At 38.3% G+C, this 11,920-nt stretch overlaps 1 protein-coding gene across 1 annotated transcript; it reads right to left on the bottom strand.

The window, feature by feature from the left end:
- Positions 1–1,799: 1,799 nt before the first annotated feature.
- Positions 1,800–8,081, bottom strand: NPY5R (neuropeptide Y receptor Y5). The gene is made up of 3 exons (XM_032148749.2): positions 8,043–8,081; positions 6,280–6,349; positions 1,800–3,828 (listed from the first exon to the last, which is right to left on the bottom strand). The coding sequence occupies exon 3, from the start codon at positions 3,817–3,819 to the stop codon at positions 2,482–2,484; it is 1,338 nt and encodes a 445-aa protein (XP_032004640.1). The 5' UTR covers positions 3,820–3,828; positions 6,280–6,349; positions 8,043–8,081; the 3' UTR covers positions 1,800–2,481.
- Positions 8,082–11,920: the final 3,839 nt, after the last annotated feature.

Below are 11,920 nucleotides of genomic sequence, written 5' to 3'. Positions count from 1 at the left end.
AATGACTTCTGTCCACCAATGCATCCAAAGTTCTCAACTTTCAATTATTAAGAACATTCAGTTACTTCTGTTTAGGAAAGATAAATTTCTTGCTTAGAGTTCAATAGTTTAAGGGCCCCAAATTAGTTTATCCGGCTTAACTAAACTCATCTATCAACGGCCATAAAACCTGTGAAGTTTGACAGTTATATTTGCTAATGCAAGTTTTTCTAACAGGATAAAACACCTCCCTATGCATTTATATGAGCTCTTATCGTTGAGATTTTTCTCCCTTCAGCCACTAACATCAAACCTTGAAATTAATTGTGCTAGTGAAAGTGCAAATGCCAATTGCTTTTAAATGAGAGGTCAGTCTTCAGATTACTCCCCGTCCCCTTCTTCTTTTGGCCATGGTGAGACTGAGAGAAGAAAAAAAAGTTTTAATCATAAAATCTTCCCTTCCAAAAGCAAACCTTGATTAACATAGTTCTACTATGTCATAGTGCAGAGAAAAGGGATGATATTAGTGAGGGACGTTCTTACTAGGCAGAAAAAAGTAGAATCCCTTAGAACAAAAAGGAAAGAGGAAAACAGAGAAAAGCAAAAGTGAACCAAGTTTTTTCACCTTTTCGGTCTGTTACAATATAAAATCTTGGGAAAGGCACTCATATAGCACCAGAAAGATTCGAGGGAAGCTAAAAGCAGAGGGGGCTTGTGACCAGATTTATATTCGAAAGTCTAAAAAAGGACTGAGAAGCAGAGTGCTATTGTACCAACGTGAAATGGACACAACAGAGTTGATAGGGCAGCTTGTCACGTCTGAGCAGAGAGAAGGCCTGAGTAAGCCCAAGTCGCCTCAGTTCTTCGTTATCTATGTGAGGAATAGTGTTTCATAAGTTCCTGCCGAGTTCCAGTGATGAATGTAAAGTTCTCCCATAGTTTCCAGGTTTGGCAAGGGGCAATGTTATTGACTGCATAGCAAGACTCCACAGAGTAGACAACCTAAACTTTGAACAAAACAGAGGATGTGGCTGACACTCAATCAACGACAGTTTAAGTCAATGAGAATCTCAATCCTACCATGTCAGCAGGGGTTGGGGATTCTGGAGCTGGACTCTCAGGCCTTAACCTTGTTGAGAACAGAGCATACATGGTACAGCAGAGCCTGACGTAGCACAGAGACAAGGCAAGATTATCATGCCTCAACTGGAGCTCAGCAGGAACCAGTAGAGGATATTTTGTGGACCAGCACTATTTTCCCCATGGCAAGAAATCACACCAATTTCCCGTATGTGGATATCATCCAGGGAAGAAGGAGGGCATCAAGAATGCCCCATAGAGATTTTGGATGTTTAATTAATCAAATACTTACCAGCATGGCTTATTACTTGTAAACTTAGAGGTTTTGTGTTTGTTTTGTTTCATTGTTTTCCCTTATTATGAACAGGAATCAATACGGAGAAGGCTTAAATCAGTTATAGGAACTGAAGATACCAATGTTATTATGCACATCTGAATCGTATATGCAAATATGCTATTTTTTTTCAGAGACTTGGTTCTTTAAAAGACTAGGCTAAAACAAAGTTTCAACAATTGAAAAGACTAACCTCAATTTAACAAGACAGCATATGAGACTACAGTATTGAAATAGTATAAAGTATATTAATCGTTCTATATGTTGGCCAAAAAAATAATTATCTGTGCACATTTAAAATATTCTTTAAAATTATTTAATAATTGGAAATACAGATACCATTTAGACTTCACATTTTAGAGTAGAAAAGATGTATATGAAAACAACTTTTATTGGTAGTGTTTAAGGTTGTATAATGAGTCTGGAAAGGATTTAAAATTCTTTATTTGGTAAATTACTTGTGTATTACTAGGACAGTGGAGTTAAATTGACAATTTGACCAATTCTCAATAGGCAATAGCATTTTCCTATAGGACTTCCAAAACTGTACTTAATGTTAAAGATTATAATCATAATTTGGGCATACATCTGTCATTTAGTTATGATTTTCCAGGCATATTAAATTTTTTCTGTACTTCACAAACTAAACATTAAGAAGCCTGTGGAGTAGAAATGAATATAGATAGCTAGTAGATATTCTTCAAGTTTGAAATTAAAAGTTCCTCAAGAAAAATTTTTTCTTACTATATTTTTGGACAAAAGTACTGAGTTGGTTAGATATAACTTTTAGTTTCTACAAAAAATACAATTCATTTATTTATAAGACAACATGGAAGTGGAAGGTAATATAACTTTCTAAAATGAAATTACAGATTGGATTGACACTGACTGCACCACTAAATAAATTAATCCTACTATAACACATAAAAATATCTTCCATATATTATGAACTGACATTCGAATCCAGAACTCTTTCACATAAATTAAATTCCATGTTAACAAAATTTCTATTTATTATACATAGTTATCATAAATATATTTTATATGACCCCAGCATTTGTTCTTTTCTTGGTAAACAGTGAGAATTATTACATATGAAGACAGTGTATAAGGGACATTAAATCAGCTTTAATCCCATTATTAAGAAATCCATATAGAATTGGATTAAGACAACAGGACATCATGCCCAACAAATGACAAATGCAATACACCAACTTGAAATGCCTATTAGAAATAAGATTGTCATTAAAATCAGTTACCACATGGAAAAGGTGTAGTGGCATCCAACTAACAGCAAATACTAATATCAGTATGGTCAGTCTGTAGAAAACACTTCGAGATCTCTTTTTTATTCTTGTAACAGAACGTTTTACTCTCAATTCATGAACATCTGAATTTTCTTCAGGTTTTATCTCAAAGCAAGTGGGGACCCCTGGTATGAACTTACTGGATGAAGAGAGCTGACCTCTTACAGAGCCAGAGTTTTCTGGAACTATTCTGGAGTGGTTCTCTTGAGAAGGTCTTTCTGGAGCAGGTAACACACATGCTGTCTTCTTGCTATATCTTCTTCTGTGTTTTTTGATGAATGAATAGCTCCATTTATGGCTGCCAGAGAGTTTCACCTGAGGCCCACTCTTTTTGGATGGATGAAGAGTTAAGTTGATCATCTCATTTTCTTCAAGTCTGTTTTCTTTGTTGGACAATCCACAGCTTATACTTCTGCAGACACTTGTATGACTTACAGTAAGACAAACTAAGGGCAGAATATACTGAACTAGCAATAAAGAGATAGTAAAGGCAATTCTGTATGAATCAGATGGCCATGACTCAACACATAAATACCTGCTGCTCAGCAATGCTGAACCAAATGTTTCTTGAAGTTCCACAAGACTGTGAAACACTGGAAGGGGAGAACAGATGGCAAAACCTAGTGTCCAGACAGTAGCTATCAGAAAGTAGCCATGGTTTGCTGTTAAGTTATTAGATATGGGATGTTTTATCATATGATACCTGACAATGGCAATTGATATTAAAATTAAAGTTGAAACCAAAACTGACACACATTGAAGAAAAGGCATAATATGGCACATGACTTTGCCAAACATCCACTGATCCAGCAAGACAGACGTCAGTGTGAAAGGTGAGCAAAACAGCACAACCAAGATATCAGAAAAGGCCAGATTTCCTATGAGGAAGTTTACCGTGGTCTTCTGATTACGCTTTTTCATGAGAGCCATTAAAATAAGTAGATTCCCCATAAAGCCAAGAAGACTTACAAATGTATACAGCCCAATCAGAAAATACTGCAAGTCATCTACACTGCTTTTATAGTCATCCCAGACTGGGAAATCAGAATTCCGAGTGGCAGCAGTATTATTCTCTGTGGCAAGTGTCTTGTTATAATACTCGTAGAGCTCTAAATCCATATTATATTCCTGCTTGGAATAAAAAGACATTTGTCAGCAACCTAAAAAAAATTACATGACTACTTTAAATTAATCTATTCAGAGGGAAACTAAATTTTAAAATCAGCTCCCATGACCTTATTAATCTCCTAAGGAAGTTTATGATATCTTTAACTCTTTCCAAGTGCAGTGCAAGTATCAGCCACTAATGATTATAGTAAGTTTAATTTTATCATTACTTCTAAGATGTATTAACTTATGTTAAGGTAGTGGATTGCATTTTTAAAATTTGTGTAGTAAATAACATAAGGAAAGAAAAAGGCAAATGTAGACAAGAACTTCAAGATACATGCTTTACAATCACTCATTAATATTATTCTCCAAGTCAATATACCTGGTATGTAGTATAGTCACATAATCTTATCATAAAAATTCCACTTATTTCTGTCTCAGTCTAGGCCAAACTTAAAAGTCACCTGTCCTGGTCAACTCGGCTGGACGTGATCTCCTCTTCAGAACTCCTGTTACATTCTGTTTACAGTTGTCTGATGCTACATATCATAATCTGCTTTCATTGCATTATACTGCCTACCCATCTACCTTATTTATTTACAAGCAATGGAAAAGCAGAAACTATCTCTTACTCACTTTGGAATCCATCCCAATACATGGCAGAGTAACTTCATCACTGCAGGTATTAAATAAATGTTTATGAGAGAATAAAAAATTCAAACAAAACTCTAGTAACAAATATCACCTAGTTCGTACAATGTTCAAATTTATGCTCCTGGAGAATAGGATCACTATCTCATGACCTAGATGCATATAGTAGGCACTCATTAAATATGTTTATCAAGCTGTACTGTTGACTGTGTGGACACAATGCTGGATGATGACATCTTTCTGTGACCAATCCTCAGTTGTTTGAGATGTGCCAGATTATCTCTGATTAGGACAACCACTGACAGACTAGCAGTGCTCTTGGTGTTCTTTTAAAAAACAACAACAACAAATAATCAAATTTCACCTGTTTATTAATTAAAAAACTGTGTAAGATTTTGGCTTATGAATGAGTCAATGAATTCATTGTTCAAGGAAAACATTATACCTTAAACGTAATGTAGAAGTGATATTAATATAACTCCCAGTAATAAGTTTTCTTCATTTCAAATTAAATTAATGTCATACCTCAATGGCATTATGTATTTACCTCTGCATGTTAGACTTTTGATGCTACTGCTTGATGAAGTACTAAATTGCCTATAGCATACCAATAAGAGGCAAAAGGACTTCCTCCTCTCATTTAAAAAAAAAAAAAAGCACTTTTTTTCTTTTTTTTTTTACTTTTTTATTTTTCTTAGAAACAGGGTCTCTTTCTGTTGCCCAGGCTGGAGTGCAGTAGTGTGATAATAGCTCATTGTAATCTTGAGCACCTGGACTCAAGCAATCCTCTCATCTCAGCTTACCAAGCAGCTGGGGCTACAGGCATGTGGGACTACAGGCACATGCCACTACATCTGGCTAATCTTTCTATTTTTTGTGGAGATGGGGTCTGGCTATGTTGCCCAGGCTGGTCTCAAACTCCTGGCCTCAAGTAATCCTCTCACCTTGGCCTCCCAAAGTCTTGGGATTATAGGCACGAGAGGCATGAGCCACTATCCCCGGCCACTTTAATTTTTTTTAACAAGAATTTCCTACAGAAAACACAAACCAGCAAAGAAATTAATTCCAATAAATACATTGGCATAGAGATTGTGATATATATATAGTTAAAACACCATTTTTGTTACCTACCAATATATGTTTATCTACTTATTTCTAGATCTATAATTGAATAATTATACTAAAACTATAAAAATACATGTTTATTTAAATTAATAGTAAACACTGTTATCTTTAATTTATGAGGGACCTGCAGGTCTTAGTTCAATAAATTTCCAAATGGCAAATACTGTGTGTACATACATTCATTACAAATAAGTTTAACTTCAGTTCTATATGTAGCAAGTTTCAAAGAGGATGATAGAGTCATCATTATGCTATGAGAAAAGTTACAAGTTTGTCACAACTTCTACAAGTGATTCTATGTTGACCAAATTATTTTCTGGAAGCTAACTACATTCTTTTAAAGGATGAGTTAATTCAAAGACTTAGGATTGTATTCATTCATTCTTAGGCCCTAGCCAACAATTTACATTGATACTGCCTCAATGAAAAAGAACACCTGGTACAAAAGTGACTTGCATGACCTACTGAATCATATTATTCATCATATTCCCAGTCAATAGCCTCTCAGCACCTACTCTGGATAGGTCAGCAAGCTTCTAATCAAAACAGCTTTGACTGGTGCTTTTGCCTAATTTCCTGAGTTCTGATGACCCCCTAGCTCAATTCAGCTTATTCATGACCCTATTTATATTTATAATGTGTACAGGCTGCTTGTAACTGCAATCCTGCTTAGTTGTTCTTCTCTTGACTTACTTTCTTGAATCAATCCTTTTCTTCTAACTTTGTGGCAGGTCAATTGTTACTGAGCCTTTCCTTGTACCACCTAAGCAAGAGCAAGAGAGAAATTAAATGGCACCTTCCACAATGGCTTTTTGCCTTTTTGGAACATGTAACTGTGGATGATACTTACTTAGTGTAAAATTGCTGTCCAAAATTTTTTGAAGAAAGAGAAGATGCAGCACAATTTGTGGTAATAGAAACAATGTAGTTTTGAGTCTAAAATTCAGATTTTTCTCCATTCCATGTGGTTAGACCTCTCTATTATATTTGAATGGAGATAAAAGTCTTAATTATTTTCATTCTAGAAATAATGTTTAATAAAGCATATTGCACATAGTGGATGCTAAGTAAATATTTTTTACCAATCATTTTAGAAAAGCAGTTTAATTCCCTTTGCTTTAAAATAACAGAAATGAATCATTCTGGCAATGTGGGAAAATTCAGGATAGAGTATGACTATATTTTTGTGTATACATATATATGTGTGTATATGTATATTTATATATACATTTACAGAGAACCATTGAAATTCTAGATGTTTTAAATGGCCCCAAAATGCAATGAGGAGGAGATACCTAGATAGACAATAAAGAGAGTTTAGCACTTTAAATTTGGATATCTTCATTGATAAAGGCTACCACACAAGCAACATGAAACTAAAACTGTAAGATATATTTACAACATTTAAAAAATGTAAATGAAAAAAGAAGTATATCCATTTCCACGACTGTGCAGTCTGTTATTAAAACTTTTATTTTAAATATATGCACATAAAATATTGAATGCATTAAATTATAAAACCACATCTCCTTAGTAAGAAGATGAAATAAATGCCATCTTGAGTATTCATTGGACACTGGAGAAAAAACTGAGGATGCTTCTTTCATTCCTTAAAATATTTGAGTATTTTAAGAAAGTAGATAATTTATATATAATTTTAAAGGGGAGGCTCCTTCTATTAATGAATAGCTAAGAATTAGTTGTTCCTTCTTTTATTCATTCAAGAAGTATTTATTGAACATATATTCTGCTAGGTGCTCTGCTCTGCTCTAAGCATAAAGATGACTAATGCAAGGTGCTATGCCAAGAATATTCTATGATGGATTAATTCAAGCTCACACCCTGAGTAACTGTAGATTGCTGAGATATAAAAGGCCCCAAATTGGATGATGAATGAATTAATAAATGAATGGCATTCTTCTGACTGATAGTAAGATATTATTTCTCTATAGCATGGACACTTGTATTATTGCTGAATATAATGAATACTTTATGTAGCTACCGATAGATTGATTAGCAAATTAAAAAAAATCTCTCTTAGCAGTCATCCATTCAACATTCATTTATTCATTTTATTTTGGTGTGACTGTAGTCAACTTTCTCCTGCTCTCCCTCTAGCCCCACCCCACACCATCTACCACATAAACATACACACATATAATACCTAATATATAGTCTGCACAAAATGAACATTCTGTGAATCTTTGCTCCAATGAAGGAAGAATTTCTTCTTACAACTAAATAATGAATATTGCAAATGCTGGAGGTGGGGAGGAGGGGTGGGGGAGGGCTGGTGGTGGACATGTAGGCTTTTTTTAAAGTGCCTCCTGGTAGCCAGGGGATAGCTTAAACATTAGGAAAATTTTGTACAATCAGATTTAAGTTGAAAATCTAAGGTACAGGAACGCTCTTAAAATGAAAAAACAAAAAAGCAGGATTTTTTTCATTAAACTTACCCTTTCCCTTCCTGTTTCCTGAAAAACACGATGAGAGACCTACGATGGAAATGCAAATACGTTTAATAACCCTCTACTTTTCAACAAGTGTTATTATGAGTGCTGTACATTTTTATGCAACATATTTTATCCATTATAAAAGTAATAATATATGTGAATCTTCTCAGATTGCTATAGAAATTATGAAATATAGCCAGAGAAAGAATATTTTAACATGGAATATTATTTGACAAGAAATCTGATATTGACCGCGTGAGACTTTTGTCATATCTAATTACTATATTTACTCATCCTCTTTTGTATTAGTTGTATCTCCCATCATCAGAATTTTCAGGCTGAAACACCGAACTTTGATCTCTGAGTAAAAAGTGTGAAAAATAAAAGTTATTTATTAAACTATGGCAACTTATAAAAAATAATATCTTTTTAAAGGTTTACTGGAATTTTCTTATAAACTCTTCTATACCTGACACCTAGACAAATGAAACCTTCTGAATAGATTTTAAGTATTTTAAGAAAGTAGATAGTTCTTAAGAATAATAGGAGGAACTGCAGGGAATTCAAAGGATATTAAGAGTCTGACTTGTACATTTAAATAAGATTTCTTTGTTTGAATAATTTCTTGCTTTATGAAAATACACATCATTCTTTTCACAAAGGATGACAATCACTCAAAAGAATAAAATATATGTAATTCTTTTCCTCCTGCAATGATACCATATCAACTATTGTCTGTTTTGCTGTGATCGTGGAACAGCAGCACGATTCCATGTTCTCAAATATTCGCATGGTTTGTTCTTAAAGCCAAAATCTGGCACAATTTGAATTGGAAAGATAAATACAGCTCTGCTCAGCTGACAAACACATAGGCATGCACCACCCTCCCTTCCAAATTCTAACAGCAGAGTTTCTCTTCCCTTGAGAAATCTGAAATCTAAAATTGCATTCGGACTGCAAAATTCTGCTGAAAGAGCCTTAGGCTGTTGTCCATGGTCGAAGGTAAAATCGTTTTGGCTTTGGTCCAACACAACGCCTCAGTTCCTTTAAAAGATTAACTAAAGGTCTGTGAACTTGGAAAAAAGAATTCCCGTTTCTGGAATTCGAGTTCTATGGATGTTTGTTATTGCTCTCATTTGTTATATGAAGACACCTCGCAAACAGGAGCGCAAACCTGAGAGCGCAGCTGCCTCCCGGGCTCGGGTCAGCGCTGGACCGCGCGCGGCAGCTGGACGGCCTGAGTGGCGCCCCGCGGGCTGCGCCCCTGGCCTCGCCAGAGACCCGCTAGGGCTGAGCCCTGACCCGGGAACCCTGCGGGCTGCTGTTCCCAGCTCCAGACGCCAGCCGGGCTGCAGCCAGAGCGCGTCCAGCCGGGGGCAGTGCTTTGTCCATCCTCCGCCCCATCCCCAGGAGGCTCCTTCGCGGATCCCCGACACTCTCCTCCCGGGTTCGGCCCGCGCCTGCTCCACCCGGGTGAGTTGGGAACCGGAGGGACCTGCTCGGCAGGAAAGAATTCAGCCCAGTACCCTCTCCGCTGTCTCTTCACTCCTGACAAGTGCCTGTTCCGCCGCCCTAATCCCCATTTTTCCAGCCGCGCTCCCTTTACCTTCCCCACCCCGCCCTCTTGGGACCCCCGACAACGCCCTGGCACCAGAGACAGGGGTGTGGGCTCCCAGGGACCTGCGCAGACTCGCACCCCGCTCAGGGACCCGCCACGGCCCCTCGGTGTAGGCATACCCGGCGCGAAAGGGGTTGGCGGGGGGGGGCGGGAGCCCGTACCTCGGGGCGCCCCGGCCGCTGCAGGCCCTGGGCTCCCGGGAGCGCGGCCCAGCGCGATCACTCCTGCACCCCGGCGGTGGCGGCAGCAGCAGGAGCAGGACCTGGAGGCGGCGGTGGGGAAGAGGGGGCGGGGGTTTAACGGCGTCTCGAGAACACGTGACTGTTCCGGAGACCCCCGAGACCCTGCTCCAAGGCGCCTGCTCCGCGCCAGCCTCTTCCAAAGCCGGGGGCCGGGGGCATCCCAGACCTACGCCGCTGTTTGGGCGCTCTAGGGAGAAGCCACAGGGCCCCGGGTTGTCGTCCTTTCACCCTGGCCTCGGGTCCTAGGCCGACCAAGTTAACTTCATGGGCAAATCGAGTTTTGCCGGTCCAGCCCCCAGCCCTGTGTAATGAACTCTGAGAAGTCTTGGACTGGTGTGAGGATGGTTGTGCCCCTAAGTTCTTAGTATTCCTGAGGACAAGCTTCGAGTCTCAGGTTTTATCTTTGTTTGCGGTGGGGGACGGTGGGGGGTGGTGTGGTGAAAAGAAGAAAGAAAAAAGAAAAACAAAACACTGCTCTTCCTTTGCACCTTTTTGAAGTAAGGAAGAGTGGAGGTGGGGAGGCTGACCCAATGTTCAGGAGAGGCAACGGAGTCTGCGGTAATGAGCCCAGCAGAATAGAAGGGAAGTTTCCCCACTCCGAGGAGTGGCAGCTGTGGGTGTGGGCAAGTGGCAGGAGCAGGAGAGTGAAGCTGAAATGAAATCAACGCTGCTCAAGGCTATATTCAATAGCAAAGAGAAGACAAAGGGCTAAAAACGAATTGTCATAGGTTAAAAAAAAAAAAGACGGGAAAAAAGCCCACACAAAAGAAGAAGAAAAAACCTGTCCTTCTGTTCCTTCTCAACATGATTTCCATCCCTAATGTTTCCAAATCTGTATTGCGCAGGTTTGCTTTATTTTTAGCTAATCATTAGTTGGCAGGTACTTTAGGCGCGCGCGCGCGTGTGTGTGTGTGTGTGTGTGTGTGTGTGAGAGAGAGAGAGAGAGAGAGGGAGAGGGAGAGGGAGAGAAGGGAGAAAAGAGACATTGGGTAGATGTCCATGTGTCTTTGGACATAGCTTTACCATGAGAAAGGGTGTAGTTATTGTACCTTTTAATACTGAGAACTATTATGTAATAGACAGCATCTCCTGCTGAGTAGAGTCCTGTGGGATAAACCGAAGAGAACTGTGCCCCTTGGGAGCAATGTGACTTGTAATTCTAACATCTGGGGCAGACATCACCGTTACACCAGAGGTCAAAGAAAATTTTTTGTGTGCCCTTTCTGCTGAATTTCAGCATTCAATACTCAGGGGATCTGTACAGATTGCCATTTCATCAGTCAAAGAGTCATCCAAGAGCTTTTAAAGAACTCAAGTAAACACAGTTCCTGTTTTATTCTTCTGTGTGTTATTTCTGAAATATTAATATATTCTCCCCAAAAGCTTAACAGAATAGGCCGTCTGAGCAGGCACCTGGGATTCTGCAGTAAGGAGCAGGGGATGAAAGTGTCAAGAAGGGATGACCTTGAGAAAATAAGGCTTGTTTTTCAGACTTTCTTAACTCCACCGTCTCTGTGGTTAATGCAGTACACATTGCCACATAAATTGCTATCCTTCCGTCTCTTGCACAGTCATAACATGTACACTTCAAATACACATTGTCTTTAAAACAACTTCCAAGTGAACCCCACTGTGACTTTCAAAACACTAGTCTATGCTACAGGCTTCTGTATATTGAAAGTATAAAACAAATCTTACTTTTTCTTTTCCACAAATTTGTTTTCTATTTTGATGATAGGAACCTTTAGGTTGAAGTCACTGTTATTAGAGTGTTGAAAATAAAAGGCCACCTGCCACTGATACAAAGATTCTAATTAACCTGACTATTTTTCCTTTCCACTGCACCCACAAACAAGCAAGTCTCAAAAAAGGGAGTTGGCATTTCTTCTTTAAATACACATGACAATACACAGTATTAAGGACACCTGGAGTGGACAAGTTATTGAGAGTTTTTTTGTTTTGAGGAAATTATAAATTTACAAATTTAAGCAATATGCTACATAAAGAGGAAGATATGAAGA

Source organism: Hylobates moloch, unplaced genomic scaffold (assembly GCF_009828535.3).
Source record: "Hylobates moloch isolate HMO894 unplaced genomic scaffold, HMol_V3 SCAFFOLD_3, whole genome shotgun sequence".
Taxonomy (NCBI): domain Eukaryota; kingdom Metazoa; phylum Chordata; class Mammalia; order Primates; family Hylobatidae; genus Hylobates; species Hylobates moloch.
Note: the sequence above shows the minus strand (reverse complement) of the source record. Positions and strands in the feature narration are given on the sequence as shown.